Genomic DNA, 20,356 nt, shown 5'->3' with positions numbered 1-20,356 from the left:
TTCCAATGGCGGAAACAAAAATGTGCTTATAAAATGTAGCGTTATTAATGTTGTTTTATTGATAGTACTAATTCTGTTTGTGCAAGCTTTCTTGTCAGTAAAATGAAAATAAATAGAAGGAGCACTGCAGAGATGAGACACGTGTTTAATTATTAATTGAGCCATTACTGACAAAGATTGCATTTTTGATTTAAGACAGGAAGCTGGCTTCAGGGAGAGAAAAAGCAATTACAGAAATCCCAGCCTGCACTGCCACTGCCCCTCAAAGCACTATGAGCAAGCAAAAAGCACACCCTGTTAACCAGCTTCTTTCATAAATTATTTTAATTCCCCTTCAATATTTATGCCGTTTTAAATTACATTCCGTTGAGTTCTCCTAATCTGTTTATAGTCCATGGCTGATGTGCTTGTGAAGAGTACAGCTGTGGCTCCTTCTCTGCTCCCTGTGCGGGTTGGTCTCAGACAAATCCAGTCCAGGCTTTGGCTTTGGCCTGGACTTAGGGCTGCGGGTTCCATTCACTTGCCACATGTGTGCGACATGTTTTAGACCGTATTTAAGGGTTGTTCATGTTCAAAAATGGAAGACGTTCAATGGTAGCACGTGCATCAGAGTCTGCCTTACACTCTAGTGTGGGACAGAGAGTGAAGCGTGGCGTACCCCTGCCATCAGGGCTGGCATTGCAGGAGTTGTGTTCATTCTTTGCCACCTCCGTTACGTTTGCGACAGTGATTCGTCTGTAAAACTCTTTCGCCAGGCAAGGATATTTCGATGCGTTTCGCAAGCCATACATAGAACTGAACAAAGTTGCATCGGGAAACTGTTTCTTGCATTGCATATGTTTTGTAAAGTGCCATCATAATCAAAATTCCTTATCTCTGGTACCCTGTTGGATCAGCATGAAAATACTGCAAGACACGAGTTTTTTCATTTGTTGACGGGTGAGCTTGTTGATGTCAAGACAGTGCTGGACAGCTCAGGGAATAAGTGCAGAGCATGTCTTGAGGGCTTTAACTGTTGCTTTTGTTTACGTATACGTTATTTTATCCTCTTGTGAGGGAATAAAATGATCTATGTAATGATGAACACAGCCCAGTGTAATGGTCACTGTGAAATGTCAGTGCTATTGTAGTATTAAAGGGAGTCCAGAAAACGTTGAAAGAAAAAAGGAAACACAGCACTGGACCAGAACTTGTTCCATTTGTGCGAAAAAAGGTTGTTTTCTTTGTGGTAATATTCATGTACCTTGAAAATATATCAGATGAAATGAACTGCTTTTGCACTGAAGGATCTGATCTCTGTCTCATCTCAGCACCTTAACGGCATTTACAGTACATCTAGTTTTAATCTGCAGCAGGGTAATTAGGAGAGTAGCTAAGCGAAGGCCACGTTGGTTGCATCATTAATAACTGCAATGTGAAGTTATCAAGACAGGGAACCGATTTCCTCCCTAGTGACCTTCTGCGGTGTGATAATGCGATTGGTGTTGTGCAGTCTGGTATTTATCTGGCTGACCCCACCTAGATGAGCATGACAGCAAACCCACAGAAATCATATCACTGAATACGCATTGGTTTTCACCTGTAAACCGTAAGGATACATCAGTGCAAAGTGTACAACACACGGGACTTGGAAGATTTTGTTTTTGCGTTTTAAAACAGTCTTGTTCAGCGCTAACCGTAAAGCAGAAGAGCCGGACGGCATGTTCAGCAGCGACCCAAGGCCTTTTTCTGCGATCGCCGCGGTGCTGTCTCGGTGCAGATGCGAGAGTTCCACGGCAAGACAGCGCTGTCGCCCCCCCCCCGCCCATGACCTGTGGCTTCTGTCGCGAACACCGGGGAATTTGAGGTTCCCTCGTGGAGCCATGAGTAGCGAGGCCTATGCACAGCATGTTCATTGATCGGCTATAGATCTTGTGTTTAGGACCAGGAGCTGAGCTGTGTTAAGGGAAGCAATTTCCCACAAGTCACATGCACCCTCTTACCCAGTGGTGGCCCCATTATCGGGAGCGTGGCGCTCCTTCCCGGACTGGAGAGGAGAAATGGCCGGTAGGATGCCGGCTGCGAGGCTGATTAGCGACCAGCGTGCTCCCGCACAACTCCCGATCGATCAGAGTTATGAGTGGTAATGGCTTATTCACCACACTTATCTTACTGCCCTAGAAAATGCTGCTGATTGATTTCTGTTTAAAGTTCACTTTGGCAGTTACAGAAAAGTATTTTTCTTCAGGTCTTCCTTTGATTGTGCTGTGTGCATAAAAAAACGTGGTCTCAATCTGTAATAAAATACGTTTGGTGTTGTCTGTAGCTGTAAAAAGTGCTGAAAAGAGACGTGATTTTTTATCCAGATCATAATTCCTTATAAGCATTATACAATTTCCTTCTGTAATGTGTAATTAAGAAAATAACAGTTTAAATTTAAAATATAGTTCCAGTTTTCAAATAATGGGAAAACTGCTGGTATGCATGATTGTAACTTCACATTTGCAGTCCAGAGTCTGTCTGAATCGAGGTTAAAAACCCTGTGATTTACAAGCCTCTGGATGTTTTGAAAATGTAATCTCTTTTCTTTTTAAAGATGCTGAAGAAGTTTCTTTTCCACTTTGCCACGGCTGCTTGGGGATAACATTAAGAACCTTCAGTGATCTCACAAAGAGCTCATAAACTTTTTACCTCTGACTGTTAGGTGTTTTGCTGTCAGTGTTGAGGTTGCCTAGAGGAACCTGAGCTCAGAGATGTGCTTTTTCCCCCCATAGTTTTCATAATTCTTGTTTGTGATTCACACCTGTCTTGCAGTTCACGTGTTAATTCCCCACAGCAGCAGGGCTGTGAGGATCACAGCAAGTCAGATGTGTTGTTACTCTCGACGTGACCCCACCTGCTACTGTCTTGCACCTTGACTTATGTTTCCTGTTTGTTAACTTGGCACTGATGGTGGGTGGAGATAAGGTATCAGCCCTGCATTTTGAGAAATCCACTGCAAACTATTGAATTATCTATTCTTTGCACGTAAAAGGGAATGATACAATTCAGAAGTTTTATTTAATGTTCCAACATAATATCCGAACATAATGCCGGCATTTGATCGATCCACAATGCTTGTCCGGCTTTCATAAAGTTATCAGCCTCTGCTACACGGCTGGGTAGCCTGTTCCAAGCTCTTTGATCCTTTGTGTAAAGTTGTACAGTGAAGCGCCTTCCGTTCTCCATTTTAATTGTGTGTTTCCCCTTTCTCTTTAGTTTCCATTTGTGTCCACTGATTTATCGTGGGCCCGAGAAGTAAAGTTAGATAAATTACTTTTAATAAAGTGTTGCACTTGGGAGGCAACCCACTTGATATCTTGAAAAAAGATGATTGGGATACGTAATTAATGATGCCTCAGGGGTCATAATTTTCCACTAAACCCACTGAACCCGAGGTCCATACAACTGAAGTGATTCTTAACCTTTGCCTCACTCACACCTGATCTGTGATCAGAGGCTTGTGGGCTCAGGAAGCAACTCGGAGAGATTATTCTGCTCCGTTTTAACAGAGCTGTAGAGGTCCCCCCCTCCTCCAGCTTGTTGAGGGTCTGTGCAGGGGGCTGCTGATATCAGAACCAGTACTGACTGATTGGCCTTTCATGGCCGATGAAGAATTGACTTGCGGTTCTTGGATTTGAACCTCACATAATCCGGGACTGGTTTGGAGCTGCAATGGAGGACTTAGCTCAATTTTGCCCTCTCTTGTGAGGAACTGTGGCTCCTTTCCTTTCCAGGTGTTTAACACATCGCAGTCCCAGCATCAGGAAATATCCTAGAGAGGGGAATTCATTTTTTCAGCAATGTGACCAACCATTATTGTATGCATTAATTGTGTTCCAAATGTTAATGTAACTTCCTTTTACTGTTATTTAGGATCTGTATATTATTTTGGGTTTGTATTGGGATTAAGACTGATTTTATTAAATGTTTCCTATATCCAGAGCCAAGGATATTTGCACATAAAGCTGTTCTGTCCAGTGATTAAGCCAGATGGTTAGCAATCGTGGCCAAACATTCAGCCAAGTTATTGTACAATAACTGGCAAGAAAATGAACTATAAGCAAGTTGATTATTACAAATATGCATGTAATAGATTTATTGCTTTTGAAACAATGCCCTCGAGCTTTTAAAAAAAAATCTGAAGCCCAAAGTCAAATGCAATGATACAATTGCCATCCATAAACAGAAAGCAGGAGTCTAAAAATTGCGTGTTACATTTTCGTGTAAGACTGAAATTCCTTTCATGGCATGCAAGACCTTTTCCAAAAAGGTCTGAATCCAAAATATTTTTCGATACAGGTTACTTTTAGTTCTCCATCCCTTGAGATGACAAGAAAACATCAAGTGCTATTTTCTCAGTGCATAGTATATTAAGCCACAGGTGTCTTTTAGAAAAGAGTGCTGAGTAAAAGGGCCTAGGTTCTATTCTTGTAGTGTTACCTGCTGGATTGTATTGGGTAGCCTGTGTTTTCAGTTTGTATTTACAATATTGATACCTGCACTGCTTACTTACTCATTTTCTGCAGTGTTACACTCAGTTTGTCTGATGGTTTTTTACTTGCTCTTCAGATAGGCTGTTGTATATTCAGGATTTTTATACCTACTTTAAGCGTGTGGTAAGATTAATAATGTGCCATGCATTAATGGTGGCTAAATTGTCATTAGAAACAGAATTCTCTTCTAAATTTAACTAGTTATAGATCATTAATTGCACTATGGTTTGCTTAACAGACAAGGCGTAATAGGGTCAGACACAGCCTTATGTAGAATAATTAACATGCACAGTGTGGGTTCATATTAATCAAATAGTCATCTGTTTCCCTGTTGTTTTTGGCTGCTTGCATCTGGACTTTGCAGAATTCCCTGGCTAGGAATGAGGACAAGTCTTAAATGGGTTTACACTTTAATGCTGTGTTTTGTGGAAAGCTTGAAAAGGGAAGCTGTTTTTCTCAGACAGCAGAAGAAGGTATTGCTCTCCCTTGATTGGCATTTGTTTTTAATGGACACCGACCAAGAAAGTGAGGGCGCCACCTCACCTGCAGGGCCTGCAGGTTTGTCCTCTGGGAAGACCTTTCCAAAGAGTTATTGTACGGTACGGTAGCGCAGTCTCGCTCCATGATCCTGGAAGCAGAAGGGAGAAACTCCATTACAGTGAATGAGAGACTTTGCTGGTGAAGAAGAATAGCATCTGTGTTCTGACACTGCTGTCTTGCTGGACTCTGGGGCTTGTAAACATTTTGATTTTCGGTGTGTCAGAAGTTTTGACAAAAGTGCTTTGCAGCTAGTAATAAATCCAAATTCCAGATGTCGTGAAATGGTGTTGGCAGTTTTCAGTGAAATTATGAGGCTTTGAAGATGTTTGGCAAAAGGAGCAGTTTCCAATAATGGAGTCCACAACTTCTGAGTGAACACGCTTGTCTAAAGGCAGTTTTGTGGAGAGCCGCAACTGAATGACTTGAATTAGATTTCCCCACATCTAATGCTTAGTTTCATGACAATTAACAGTGGATTGTTATTAAGGATACCTTAAAATTAGTGCCCTTCTGCTCTTAGTAAGAAACAATACTCTTGAGCTTTAAAGAGTCAATTAGTCATTAGGTTTTTGTTCTTCAAAAGGTGGAATAATCCAAAGCAGCTACCTGATCAAAAATGGAGCATCATGCATGCCACATCCTCACCAATTCCACTTCTATGCCTGAATAGTAGCATAGAATATCACAAGCTGAGCAAGTTACATCATGGTATCTGCAACACAAAGCAGTAATCTTGGAAAAGTGCAACATCTCTTTCAAGAAAGTTTTGGCTCTCCTGGAGTCTGTTTGTCGGATCACTGCAAAGAGAGGGTTTATTTGGCACAGTCTTATTTCTGATTGCCCAGGGCAACTCAAAGGCTTCAGACATGATATGCTATTTTGGAAAAGAATGACGCTTGTGGCTTATGTTTAGATCATAAATTGGCTTCCCTTGCAGTCAAGGATGATGGTCTTTCGTGATGGTCTTATCTGTGGGTTTGGAGATGGCCAAAGACACCAACTTGTCATAGAAGCGCTCTTGCAGTTTGGACTTGTTTCTGAGAAGAACGAACAGTTGGGGTTGTTTGACAGCATGCTCAACAGCCTAGACAAGCTGTTTCTTCCTTTTCCTGTTGACGTCGCATCAAGATCCTCTTCCATCTGAGGTAGTCCCAGACAACGGTCTCCCACCGGTCCTGCGTGTTGGCCTTGAGGACTTCACTGCCATCGTCATGAGTGTGTTAGACTTGGGACCGATTCTGTTGGTTGGCACAGACACCTGTGAAAGGAAACGAGAATCCTGCTTTCCAGAAAACACTGTGCCTTCAGCTTGCATAGATAGGCAGGATCTTATGAATGTCAAGGTTCTGCTATGTTGTCTCTGCCTCATTAAAATGCTGTCTGGTATTTCCAGATACATCCTTAAAATGACAAATGATTTAAAAATCTTTTGTCATATTCTTGTCTGTCTCCAGAGGCTCATTACATCCTCAGGGATTGATTTGGTCTGATTTTTTAATTTAATGTTAATTGCACAGGACAGTAAACATACCACAGCTTTAAGCAGTTTACGGTAACAGGTCAGGCCAAGATGAAAGAGCTGTTGGATTGTTTTTTAAATTGCTAGCAAAAAAAGCATCAATTCAGGAATTACAACACTGAAAGTCTGTTTGCTTTAAAAAGAAAGCACAGCATATTCACACATTTAATTATTTTTTGACAGCATGCTCAACTTTGAAGTGTGAAGACCGCATTGTGGAACATTCATGGTTTTCTCCTTCTGTTAGAAAATATAAACATGGTTTGATAGAGGACAAAGGTTTTTGTTTTTTTTTCTCCCAATATTTGGCACAAACCAAGCGAAACAATTACTGTTTAGAGTGACATATGGAGAAATAGGAAAAATGCAGTCAGGTTAAAAAATATAATTATCAGGGAAAATTTCGGGGGTCTTCAAACAGAAATGCAGCGTGGTGTAGAAACTGTTCTTATTATTTAGTTCTTATTATATAAAGATGATTTTTGTGTGTCATTTTGGAACAAAAGACTGAACTAAACGCCTAATTTAACAGTCTTTCTTTTTCTGATTTTTTTTTTTGCCACAAGGCAATTTAAGGTTTGGAGGTTGGCGATGATTGTTTGATCTACAGTTAATGGAAGGCTGCTCTGAAGAGGCTAGGAAAACGCAGAAGCTACACTAGACACACAAGAAAACAATGATGTTCTGTTGATCTTGCAGCAGGTGCATTTAAAGGAAAACCACTCGGATATAATATTTAGAGGAGATGAACCATCTGTGTCTCTTTTCAAAACCGTTCGCAAAAAAATCTAACAAGCGCGGCACTCTAACACGCGCGTTTACACAACGCGGAGAGCCGCTCTCTGGAGGTCTGTAAGTGAATTTATTCAGCAGGCAGAGAAATGAGAGAAGAATAACAGTTCTTTCCTCGTTTCATCAGTGGCTCAAAGCACGTTTACTTCTGTGGCCATTAGAGAGTGATGTATTTCAGAGCTCTGTATATTTTCCGTGGATAAAATAAGGCTTTTGCTGAGGGTATAAATGTAACATCAGTTCTGCCATTAATTCTGCATTATTTAAAAAATCTTTGGCAAAAAGGGTGAAGTGATTTATAGGCAGTTTAGGCATTATTGATAAATAAAAAGCGAATGATAACAGAGCAGATTATTGCAAGGTATGACCCTTATAGATGTCTATGCTGATAGAGGGTAAAAATGTAGATTGTCCATGTCCAATGAAAAACACATATTCTAACATACAAGAAAAATACATGAAAAACACAATGAATCATGCAATATAACACCATCTTCTGTAAGCACGGTACTCTGCAGGGAGTCTTGCTCTTCTTTATGGTGCAGACAGGGGAGCTCTGAAACCCATGGCCTTTTTTCACATGCAATCCTAAAATCCAAATTAAATTGAAAGGGAACTGCAATGCTGTTTTTATATTTCGGGGTTAGAAAGAGTCAGCATCGATGAGTGCATTTCAAACCCCAATGAACGTAAAATGTACGCAGTAATTTACATCACATAAAATCTGAAATTTCCAGGTATGTGCAGTGCCTTATTCTGCGATTCAGAGCGAGGCAACACAACTTCTGGTGAGGTGAAGCGTCCCTATTACATTATAAGCAAGCAGGCTTGTGAATACATTTCTTTTAATCCAATAGATATATCGCTCTTGACTTCGAGACAGTTTTGCCAGCAAATACTACACTGCATGTAGATCACTTGGGAACAATTCTTCAGTGAAATGTCTGCTCTGCAACCTTTGCTTTTTTGCTCCTACATCACATTAAATTAGTCATTACAGTGACTAGTGAGCAGGAAGGGCCACTTCATGTCAGAATTTGCACAAACTCTCAACAACATGGAGACTAAACAATTTCAGAGTTCACAATTTTGAGATAAATTCAGAATTTGTTCTTCAAGTACATTAAGTCGCCTAAGTTAGGTGGGTTGATCTTTTGATTAAAGCAAAGCCCAATAGCTCTGTTACAGTGATTGTTCCTGTCCTCATTCAGAATCCATGACTGACAGCTTTATCATTTATAGCCAGATTTTGTCCACACAGAAAAACAGCAAGTTAGTCTGTTTTAAGACTAACGTGGAATGGATCTGTGGTTCTCTTGTAATTCCACCTTTGCTGGGCTTAGCATTTGCTTGAATCTGAATAGGGATAGTGGTCATTTGTTTCGTTATTCTGTCAACAGGACATGTTTTTTTACTGCATGTAATATTAGAAGCTTCAGAGAACAGAAGTGCAAGATGTGTTGTGCAAAGTTGCTTACGTTGTGGGACGGCGTGGATCATTTTTGCATCAAACCTTTTTACGGTCTCTTCAGAGGACGTGTTTACATGAGGGTAGTGAGCAAGCCTGCGGAGCTAGCGGAATGGACACTGCGCCTGCTGGTGGAGGGGGTGCATTCTGTAGAGACAGGAAATGAGACCAGACAGGGCCTTCTGGCAGGAGGCGAACATGAGTGTCCCTTGGGGTCAGGAGATGAACCCGTCTTCATTTGTTTTCATGACATGACTTGATGCCCTCCCTTCATTCTTTCCCCCTCTCTCCCTTTTCATCTTTCTCCCTTGCCATCTCTCTCTCACGCTTTGTCTCTTTATCTCTTTATCTGCTCACTCTACCTAAGTGGCTTCCAATAGCTTGCCCTAATCAAAGATGATGGATGGGGCACAGAAAAGCCCTGAAAACCTTTGGTCGTCCAATACAGTCCGACTGGCCTCTGCCAGTGTTTTTTTTCCCCACCCCTCCTCAACAGACTTTGTAGCCTTCCAGCTGGGCAGAGTCTGTGCGTCGTGGCTTCTGGTGAAGTGCCCTGTGCGCCCCCCGCGTTGTATGAAACGAGTCCTGCTGGTGAGATATGAAACAGAAAGAACAGAGATTGAGTTTTCTTTCCCTGCATTAGGCACTGGACTCTTTTACATCAGATGTCCACTCTGTCAAACTCGACTTAAGATGAGATCAATCTCCATTACCCAGCCAGCAACCCAGAAACCCTTCCTTTTTTCCTGAATCTGCATTCACCACTGTGCGCTGTGAATTTCACCACTGGCTTTGTAAACAGGCTCGCCTTTAAATCGACTTGCACTGAATTTTTAACATCCCTTTCTTCCTGGGAAATGCTCACAGGATCAGCCTGTAGACTCGCATAAATGGTAAATAGCTGCAAGGAACAGTTTAGAAGCTGTAGTGCTTTGGAACTGAGAGATTGCTTCCCGACTGTCTGTTTTGATAGCATTGCTGTGTTTGCATGCTGGGCTGCTTGTTTCCCTCTTTCTGGTGGCGACACCTCAGTAGATAGCTTCACTGCGGAGGCGAGTGTAGGCTGAGGAAACATCACTTTGGTTTGCCTGGAGAACATTATCTTCTGGCGACATAGCCACATGGAGTTCAGAGATGATCTCGCTGACACTAGAGCTCCTTTGCTTTGGAATGAACTCGAAACAGTCGCCGGCCTCAGCTGTGTACAGTAATACACAGTGGATTTGTTTCTTTAATTGCCGAATTAATGGTTGAGCTGGGTAGCATAGCTCTTTGTGGACTGTAGTTGCTAGCTAGGCTCCTCTCGATTGAAAAGACAAAAGGCCCCTTTTTTCCCCATTTTTGTTCAATTATAATTGATAATACAAAATTAAATATTAAATTGAATAATGAATAATCCTATATAAATGCACAACGTAAGTCAGAAACAGTTTTCAAAAGGATTATCACATCAAGGATTTTGTAAAAACAAAAGCTTATATGGCATAAGGTCCTGTTTGTAATTAACTAATTTCTGCTCCCTGAAGTGGAAGGGGCCACCATTTTGATCTAATTGTATTGAACATATAGGCCTGCCTGTTAAACATTCTGGCCAGGTTTTTTTTTTTCTAACAAGAAAATGATTACTCACTTTTCAGCCTCCCTCTGAGAAATGTGCAGTGATTAGGCCAGTAGTTTGTATAGAGCATGTGGAAACAGTTTATTGTGAAGGCGACTGATTGAAGCCTCTGAGGCCTGCATTATTGATTGTTGAACAGCAAGGAGAGGGAAATGGGAGATGGGGAGGGTTCAGTTCAGAGACCTGCGTTTATGCTTTAATTGGAGCAATTAATAACTGTACCCCTGAGTGCAGGGTTGAGAATCAATAGGAGATTCAACATGTGAAATAAATACTCGCCCTTTCCTTCCGCGACACAGCTTGGATCTCGTTAGCCAGGCGCACTTGACTTATTTGAAACAGCAGGGCAGCTATTTGTCAAACCCGCAGTGTATGTCGATACTGAAGTTTATTTACTTTGCAGCAGCCTTCTGCAATTTGCAAAAGTCCCGTGACATTTTTTTTTCCACCTCAGTGTCTTTTGCAACATGAATGGACAGGCCACTTTTCCTACCTTGGAAACCATGCAGCATGAAAGATCCTCCGGCTTTTCTGAGCTCATGTTTGAGAAGGCCCTCCTTTCTCTCTCTCTCTCTCTACAGCTTCCCTGTCCTGCAAAACGTGCACACTTTCCACAGTTTGTCTTGTTTCTTCTTGAAGGTCTTCAAGCAGGCAGCTACAAAGAGACAAGTAAAGGTTAATAATTCCACAATGAAAAGCAGAAACGAGAAAAACATTTTGGCTGTTGAGCCTTCCTCTGCCATCTTTGGAGAAGTTGTTTCTTCTTTTCAGCGTGGATTAACCTTTGCTTATTCTTTTGTTTCTTTTTGTGTTATTCTGTTCTGTGCTTGCAGCAGTAAAAATGAGATTGTCGCAGACAATACACTCAGCAACATGTTTTCTGCTATAATTTGATCCCAATTGATGGTGGAATTAGCTGTTGTTTCTTCACTTTTCAGTTCTTTCTCATGCAGCACCTCACATGACCTGCAAATGACAGACATCTCTCCCATTCGGAGCTTCTGCGTCTCACAAAGACCTTTGTATACATTAAAAACCAAGTCACATCTTCCACCGGTAAAAACAGTAAGGTTTTTTTCAAAGGGAAAATACTTGAAAGATAACCTAAGTGCAAATAGTTAGTTCTCCCTTTGATTGTTTTTAACAGCGCAGAACACAGGTCTCAAAACATTTGATACAGTTCAGTCAAAGCAGACAGGCTGTTGTGTTCTTAGTGGTTTTGTTTTTGGAAATGTGCAAACAGACCGCAGAGTTCTGAAATTCATGGTACTGAAACAATTCAAGAGATTGAAGGAAAGTGGAAAGGTCCTGGGAGTTCACAAAGGCATGCCATTTCAACCGAAGAATGACTTTTCATTATCTTTAACCGTTGAAAGACGGATGTAAAAGCATTTACTGTCATGCAGGCATGCGGGCAAGAGGTACAGGCCTGTGCCTGAAAGGACACAATGAAATACCTTTATTTACATTTCAGCTAAAACAAATTGTATCTTAAAGACAATTTGTTTTAGCACAAAACAATTTTTTCCCCTATCATACTTATCTTTGCGTTATGGGGAAGCGTGGAACAGATTTTTGTCGAGTGGCTGTTGCGTTTTTGAAATGGCTCGTAAACCTCTGTGAAAACATCCAGGGGGCCTTTTTCGCTGACGCACTCCTGTCGGGGCCTGGGGGGGGGAGGGGAGCATTGTGTAAATTGTCAAGGCATCACCCAGCTAAACAACGCTGACAGGCCGCAAAAAAAAAAAATGCCTGTATTGAACAGCGTGGTGCCCTGCAGAGATTGTGTGACAAGGGACTTGAAGGTGTGTGCATGCTGCCGCCACTTCCTGAATGCTCGAGGACTAACAGGAGTGGGTTATTGGAAGTGGCGTGTGTAGTCTTCAGTCTTCCAGCTAATTGGCGCGTTGCCTCCCCCTCCTGCGATCAGTCAAGACAGCTGCTGCCATCGGCGTTCGGGTCCGATGGGCGAGACAGGCAACGCTAATGAGCAAGATGACAGGACTAGCGCTCATCGCATGCGGCTGATTGCAACATGGTGGCCGAATATCTGCGAAGGATTCTGAAAGATTTCCGTCAGGTTAGCGGAGTGCTTGCCACTGCCCAGCTGGTCCCACGCGACGGTGGAGTGTGTAGTGGCTGCAGTGGGGTGACTTGGTGGCTTGCCATAGTACAGAAAACAGTGACGTGGGTTGGGAGTTGGGCCATTGGGGTGGCCTGTCTTGGTGCATAGGTGGCGAGACGGTGATTGAAAATTGATCAGGTGTTGCCGGGCCTCACCGTGCAAGAGTCTCCTTAATGGAGCTGCAGGATCAAGCAGATTCTGGGTTCGCTCACTCCTAAATGAAGTTCATTGGACAAAAAGAGGCCTCAAGAAGAGAGACATGAGGTACCACTCATGGAAGTGCGTTGGGGGGGGGGGGGACTCTGCAGACCCGACACAACTTAGCAATTGCCAAAAGGCGATTCCAAGAAGCAAAGAATGATCTGCAAAATGTGTTCGTGCGCCTTTGACGAAACAGAGAGCCGAGCGCTGTGGGCACAGAGACTCGGCTCAGATTAGTGCTGTCAGTAGGGGCACCCCTAGTTAAGCCCGCTGATTGGAACCAGCACTCCCTCAGTCAACAAGCCCTCATGCTGTGAAAGAGGATGGCATATGTCATGCGTGCCATATGGATGGAGTTAGGATTCAGGCCTGACATGAGGAGACATGGATTCGCACCAAGAAAATCTGCCAAATTTCCAAAATGAACATTAGGCGCTCAAAATTTGTGTGTAGGCTTTGACAATAAATGTGTTACTGCTTTACACTTGTGTGCATTCTGTTGCCATCCAGTACCGTTGTCAGCTGTGGTGGAAATAACTAATTAAAATACGCCAGCTGTCCCTACTTTATAAATATCCTGGCACTCCTTCCTGTCCATTACCCACATCCCCACTTACACTCCACTGCACAGTTGAAAGGGAAGTTGTTATGCGAGTCTTTGTTTTTATTTTCAATTTCCAGGGAAATTTTATCACAAGGTTAGCAGTCTCGAGGGTCTTGCTCACCGCAGTCATGAATATTACGGCACAACCTCTTGAGTCCTGCGAAGTTTACATTGTGACACCAGTGCCTGCAAGATCAAAGGATACCAATGTTCCAGTGTGTTTCCTGTCTTTGGGGAGACCTTTTCTGCCCCCGTTTCCTTGTTGCTGGCTTATTAACAGGTATTTGTTGCTGTAATAACAGGCTGTGCCACATTTGAGAGACTAATCTAAACGAGCTGCTCAGTGGATGTAAATTTACCTTCCCTTGAACTCGTACAGATGGAATCCAGCTAGGCCCTTTGCATAAAATTTCATAACAAGGCCCTGATAAAGGTGTGCATTTCCATAACGGTGGAATCCAGGAGGACGGTATCGGCTGAAGGGATCTTAATAACTTTGCTGTTTGGAATTCCGCGCGGCCTTGAGCCGACGATGGAAGGAGCACCGTGTTGATTAAAGGGAAAGCTGCTTGTGTCACGCAAGGTCAAGCCAGAAAGTTGGAGCCGTGCTCAATGCCGTCTCTGAGATGTCTCGGTCCGAGCCATTCTCTTCGACGGCGCTCTTGTTTTCAAATTTTGACAAGGTGGTGATGTTGAAAACCCACGATGTTTGCCTTGCAAATGACAAAACAGCCCTGCAGCGTTAGGCTGCACGGCCCTACAGTGGGAGAAGCCCTGGGGCCTTCGGAGAATTTACATCCCAAATGCTGATGTCTAATTCCTAAACCTGATTTGCGTGTTGTTTGCTTTGGGAAGTGCAGTGGAAATGCCGACTGGATAAACACTTCAGCTTCTCCTTTTCGCGTGTACAGTAAGCGAAGAACAACAACGTGCAGGATTTCTTTTTAATTGTGTGGGGGCCTCCGCGTGCCGCACGGGCGAAATCCCTTTGCTCGAAAAGGAGCTTCTGCGTCTCGAACACGATCTGAACTCGGGAGCTCCCCGCCATTCGTTTTTCCAGCCCGACATCGTGTGCCGGGAGATATCTGTGGTCGACCAAAGCCGTGGGAAGTTCAGACTCGAGAGGCTACAGCAAGGACATCTGTTTGTGGAGTGCTGCCGTGGTGGAGGAGAAATTGGATCGTCTTCCCCCTAAAGTTATCTCCCGCGCTGCTATCGGCAGCTCACCTCCTGTCTGCAGTTTGTCATCGTCCTGTGGTGCAAGACAGACGCAGCACTCCAGCTGTTGCTGAGGGATGACCCTGCATTATAAATCAGGTCAGAGCGGCGGGATATTAAATACCCCGTGATGGACAGCTGAGGAGAGACAGAAGGATCGAGGGGGTCACCCGTCAGAACTTCAGTCAGCCCAGAGAAGAATGGCACAGCCTCTTGCTGCTGATCAGCTGGCTGTGATCCGTCCGAGCCATCTTCCAGAGTAATAGGCAAGCAGCCTCACACAAAGAAAAAGTCACTGCTTCTCCAAGGCTGGCGTAGTGAGAACTCTTATTATTGACACCAAATTCCTCGAGTTGATTCTTGTTGTTGCTTAGTGTTATCTAGCGGAGTTTTTTAGCAATGAAAGTCTTAATGCGCCGTAGATAGCCAGTAAAAATAGATTGATCACAGTATAATTGAAGAGTCAGGGTGTTAATAGAGAAATGGTGTTAATAGAAACGGGGGAATTTTACTCGGTTCGACAGTTTCAGCTACACGATTCAATCTAGGGCGTACAACTGAAAACAAAATGCTCAGTTTGCTTGTTATTAGTAAAAAAGGTTTCAGTTTCTCTTTTGCTTCTCCAGCGCCCGTTGGATTCTAATCGGTGAATCCAAGGAGACCCCCCTTTTTGGTAACTATGGGAAAATCTTGAATCTTGAATTGGGTCCAGAGTTTTAATGAGGGAGGAAAGAGGCTGACACCATCATCTGCTGCCTCCATTAAATCCCATTAAAATCATCGTCAGGGTAGCCTACACCTCCCTGTGGCCTTTTCTCGCTGCGTATTACAATCCCGGTCGCCTTGTGGCCAGACTCCAACAGGACAACTTGAAATACCGCGAGTCCAGTCAGCCTGGTTTCCATGGTAGCATCAGTCAAGGGCATCATTTAGTCTGAAGCCTGCTTCTTTTATGCTAAGAGCTGAGACCTGTACTGAAAATACTAAAAAGCCGGGTGTCGCATTGGGTAGGTCAGTGTTTCCTAAACAGGACTCATCTGTGGTTCTCAAATGCTCTCCTCGCAGGAATTATTTGTAGCTCGTTAACCTGAAAAAAAAAACGTATTTCTTTCCCTTCTTCTTGGGGTTCGAATCCCTGAAAGATTAAGCAGAGCATAATAAGCCTTGTTGGGAATTCCATTAAGAGGTCTGCATTTAACTCGCGCTGGCTTCAAGCTGCTTGTAGGAAAGGAGGGGAGTGCTCATTTGTTACTCATTCAGGCTCTGCCTTTGGAGATTTTTAATTGAGGCTCTGTTAAGCCGTCTGGAATTCGGGTTGTATTAAGTGTGCAGATTAGAGCTGCTGAATGTGCCGTTCTCTCTCTCCCACTCTTTTCTTCTGAAGACTCAAAGCTGTTAGCAGTTGAGTGAGCCGAGCCAATTGCACAGCTTCCAGAAGGGGTGTACTGATTGCTCAAAATCACCCCGGTTTCTAATTCAAGCGATTAATCCAGTCATCTGATTTTTCCAGCTATAATGAAAACCCAGTGCAGCCTTTTGTACGATTAAGTCTATAAATGTTCAAAGACACACTTTCTCAACAAAACACTTTGTTGTCATTGAGGATAATTGTTTGGAGTTATAAAGATTTGCTCCGGTTTTAATTCTAATGCATTAAGAACCTGGCAAGAAGTGACATTTCTGTTAGACATAGGCTATTTTTGTGCATTTGCAGTGGTCTCTAGTCTACTTTAATAATAATTCCTTACACTTTTATAGCTCTTTTCTGGACACTCCACTCAAAGTGCTTTACAGGTAATGGGGATCCCCTCCACCACCACCAGTGTGCAGCCCCACCTGGATGATGTGACTGCAGCCAGAGTGTGCCAGTGCGCTCCCCACACACCAGCTCTCAGTGGGGAGGAGAGCAGAGTGATGTAGCCAGTTCAGAGATGAGGATTATTAGGAGGCCATGATTAGTAAAGGCCAGTGGGAATTTTGGCCAGGACACTGGAGTAATACCCCTGCTCTTTTTGAGAAACGCTGTGGGATTTTTAATGACCACACAGAGTCAGAACCTCCATTTTACGGTGCCTTTTTAACAGTATAATGTCCCCCATGGGACATTAGAACCCACACAGCGCTCCCTACTGGTCCAACTAAGACCCCTTACAGCTGCAACCTTAGTCTTTCCCAGGAGGTCTCCCATCCAGGTACTGGCCAGGCTCACACCTGCTGAGCTTCAGTGGGCTGCGGGTTATGAGTTGCAGGGTGATGTACTGTAGCAGGCTGTGGTGTCACGGGCCATCTATCGCTTTAAAGCCACTGCTGATACAGTCAGCTATGAATTCTTGTTCTTAAAGGGCTTTTGCTGCCCCCCTTCTTCCCTTTTGAAAACTGAGGCGTACGGCTTTCAGGCGGTCAGTGACACCGGAGCCTGCGAGCGAAGACTGAGGTAGTGGAAGGACTCCTCGACTGCAGCCAAGTCACCTGTTTCCTGGAAGTGCCTGGAGACGCCACGGGCAGGGAGAACGTGGGGAAGGGCATGATAAGGGGCCGCGATCTCTTTTCACAGCACAATTGAAACATAATTATTTCATGCCAGATTGTGTGCTCAGCAATGCCCTGAATAGGGGAGGCATTTAACTTTAATTAGGTGTGATTTATTCATACTGACTGGATCGCTCGCTGAAATTGGATCATCTGATTATAGTCAAGCATGAAAATGACCTGATTAAACACTTCATAAAATCTAGAAAAGAGGGGGGAAAAGCCCAGGGTACATAGTGTGAGCCAGTGATGTGGCTCATAGGGTTGGTGTGCATTGAATTAAGGGTGCAGGGCTCCTGGTTGGGCCAGTTCTCCGTCTCGCATCCAGGTCATGTCAATACCGTGCTGTCCAGAGAAATTCTCTGCCAAAAAGCATGTCCAAGCAGTAGAAGCTGGGTGATCCGAGATGGTTTTTGCAAGTTAATTTGTGAGCAACATGAAACCAAGTTATATCTCCCTTACTTTCTCCATATTCCCAAATCAGTCTTGTTTCATTAAAACGCTGAAATGAATCGTTTGCCTTCACGTTGGGCTAACTTCTTTTTTTTTCCCTCTTTGTCCTTTTGTTGGGAATCGTCCCTCGCAATTTGCAGATCTGAACGCGAATGAGAGTCTCGAATCGAAGACTCGCAGCTCAACCAAAGTCTCAGGGCTCCAGCGCAGCCAGGAGCAGAGCACCGAGGCGTCCTTCCTGCCACCCGTCCCCAGCCCCACCCCAGCCTCCCCTCCAGCTGGATCTCCTGCGCCCGCCGCCGCCGCTGCCGCCGCCCCGCCCCCGCCCCGCCCCCGCGTCAGGACCCCGGCCCCGCCGCCCGTCAAGAAGGAGGCCCCGCCCCTGGTCCCCACCTCTCCCCTGCTGACGCCCCAATCACAGTCGCAGCCTGAGCTCCGAGCTCCGCCCACTCTCCCGCGCACCTCGCCGACAGTCAATCACCAAGTGCTTCACCCACTACAGTACAACGGTCTTAATAACATAAGGTAAGACACAGTTCCGTTTTAGTGGACAGTATCGCTCGTTCGTACAGAAAATTAGGCCCAGCTACTGATCAGTTTATTCTTGCACCGGCAAAATTGATTATTGGTTTTATTGGACTTCAGGAACTCTCTGGTCTTTTTTGTATCGACCATTGTAATACATAAGTGATTGTGAACAAATATGGCACAGCTGGTTCAGTTCTGCTGTCATATAAATAAATAAACCTCATGCTTATATAGCGCTGTTCTGGACACTCCACTCAAAGCGCTTTACAGGTAATGGGGATCCCCTCCATCACCACCAGTGTGCAGCCCCACCTGGATGATGCGACGGCAGCCATAGTGCGCCAATACGCTCCCCACACACCAGCTCTCAGTGGGGAGGAGAGCAGAGTGATGGAGCCAGTTCAGAGATGGGAATTATTAGGAGGCCATGATTAGTAAAGACCATCGGGAAATTTGGCCAGGACGCTGGGGTAACACCCCTACTCTTTTTGGGAAACGCCCCGGGATTTTTAATGACCACAGAGAGTCAGGACCTCGGTTTTTACGTCTCATCCAACAGACGGTGCTTTTTTTGTAGTGTACCTGTACCTCTTTTTTACGAATGTTTTTTTGAATGCACAAATCAGTACTGGGGCATTAGGAGCCATACAGCCTTAGTTTTTCCCAGGAGGTCTCCCATCCAGGTACTGGGCAGGCTCACACCTGCTGGGCTTCAGTGGGCTGCTGGTGGTCAGATGCAGGGTGATACTGCTGCTGGCAGCATCAGAGGGATGTGTTCTGCTTCTCACAGGGTGTTTTGTCTTTACAGCCGGAGCAGCAGTACAAGCAGCACCGCCAGCGCCAGCCTTCCCAAACACTCCCTGCCCCCCTCCCCTCACCTGGCAAGCCACCCCACCTCCGCCCCTGCCCTGCCCTTGTCCATTGGCAACCTTGCTACCTCGCACTATTCCCTGCGAACTCCGGCTCATCGCCATCCGGCCATGTTCGCAAACCCCGCCACACTGCCGCCACCTCCAACCTTACCAACCAACGGCCTTGTGGTCCCAGGGCACCCCACTGGAACCGGCTACCCAGGTAGGACCCCTCTCTTGCCAGGGCTGATAATGGCAGGAAACAGAGGCATGCTGGGAATTGTAGTCCTTAACCCTTTTGCACGCAGAACAGAAATATATAGACGTTCAAGTAGGTAGCTATGTCAGCATGCATAGGCTGCAAAGGAACAAGTAAAGGTTTATTTCATGCTGAAAAAAGAAAAAAAGAAACAATGTTTTGGCTGTGGAGCCTTCTTCAGGTGTGGAAATTTATAGCCTATGTTTTTCACAAAAATAATTTATAATTTACTCAAGCAGGCTTCAGATACCCATGCTTGCATTAAGCAGACCCTGCATCATATAATTGGAGTAAAGTTATTTTTGAAGTTAGTAAACATTTAAGATTTGTCTCCTTAGTTCTGCCTAGTTTCATGCACTCTAACCTCTATGCATGACCAATAAATTAAGCCTAGGAAAACAATATGTAAATTATGATGAACAGGTGCCAAACTTTTTTTCAGTTCCAAGTTTATATAAGTTTACAACATCCAGAATGTCTTGTAAACAGCGTGAAAATATTATTTTGATTAAAAAGGCAGTGAAAAAAAACTATGTTCCAGGATTTGCTGTGTATGTCATACACGTGCACAGATTTTTCCTAATGATGAGAAGGTAGCAATTCCCTCACAGTGCATTTACACTGACATCTGAATGTTCTCTTTGTTTCCTTGTGCCAGTAGTGTGTGGGTTTGAGTGCCACACAAGGTTATAAGGTTCTCACATCGAATTGCTCCATACTAATCTTTACAGTTCACGTAATCCCATCATTGCTTGGTAAAGGTTTTATATTCATGGCCTGTTCCTCCACCAACACCAGGATATAGCAGTCCAGCTGTCGGGAACTGGAGAAAATTGGGAGTAAAAGGTTATACAAGGAAATTGTTAAACCGAACAGCTAAAGTAATGATGTAATTGCTTGTCCTGACAGGCTTTGTTCTGTATAAATACATTGGACACCGTAAGGCCCTACAGTGCACGTAGCAGAATGTAATTTACAAAAAATGCCCCGACATAAAAAACTGAAATCTTTAAAAAGAAGCCGTGATCTGTTTGGAAATTATTACATACAGGATATAAACCCCCAAGTGTAAGCAGTAATATTTCTTCGAGCAAACTATACAACAGGTATCAGCAAAAAACAATGCTACCAATAGTA

The 20,356-nt window shown here is 44.0% G+C and overlaps 1 protein-coding gene across 10 annotated transcripts in view; it reads left to right on the top strand.

Annotated features, from left to right (window-relative positions):
• fbrsl1 (fibrosin-like 1) overlaps positions 1 to 20,356 on the top strand; it is a 299,572-nt gene that overhangs the window by 260,879 nt on the left and 18,337 nt on the right. For all 10 annotated transcript variants that reach the window (XM_088618298.1, XM_088618293.1, XM_088618291.1 and 7 more), the window contains 2 exons: positions 17,722 to 18,106; positions 18,918 to 19,183. In XM_088618298.1, the coding sequence (XP_088474424.1) occupies positions 17,722 to 18,106; positions 18,918 to 19,183 (651 nt within the window). The remainder of the gene's footprint in view (positions 1 to 17,721; positions 18,107 to 18,917; positions 19,184 to 20,356) is intronic.

Source organism: Lepisosteus platostomus, chromosome 24 (genome assembly GCF_059453375.1).
Source record: "Lepisosteus platostomus isolate fLepPlt1 chromosome 24, fLepPlt1.hap1, whole genome shotgun sequence".
NCBI classification, from domain to species: Eukaryota; Metazoa; Chordata; class Actinopteri; order Semionotiformes; family Lepisosteidae; genus Lepisosteus; species Lepisosteus platostomus.
This window is presented reverse-complemented; position numbering and strand designations above follow the sequence as displayed.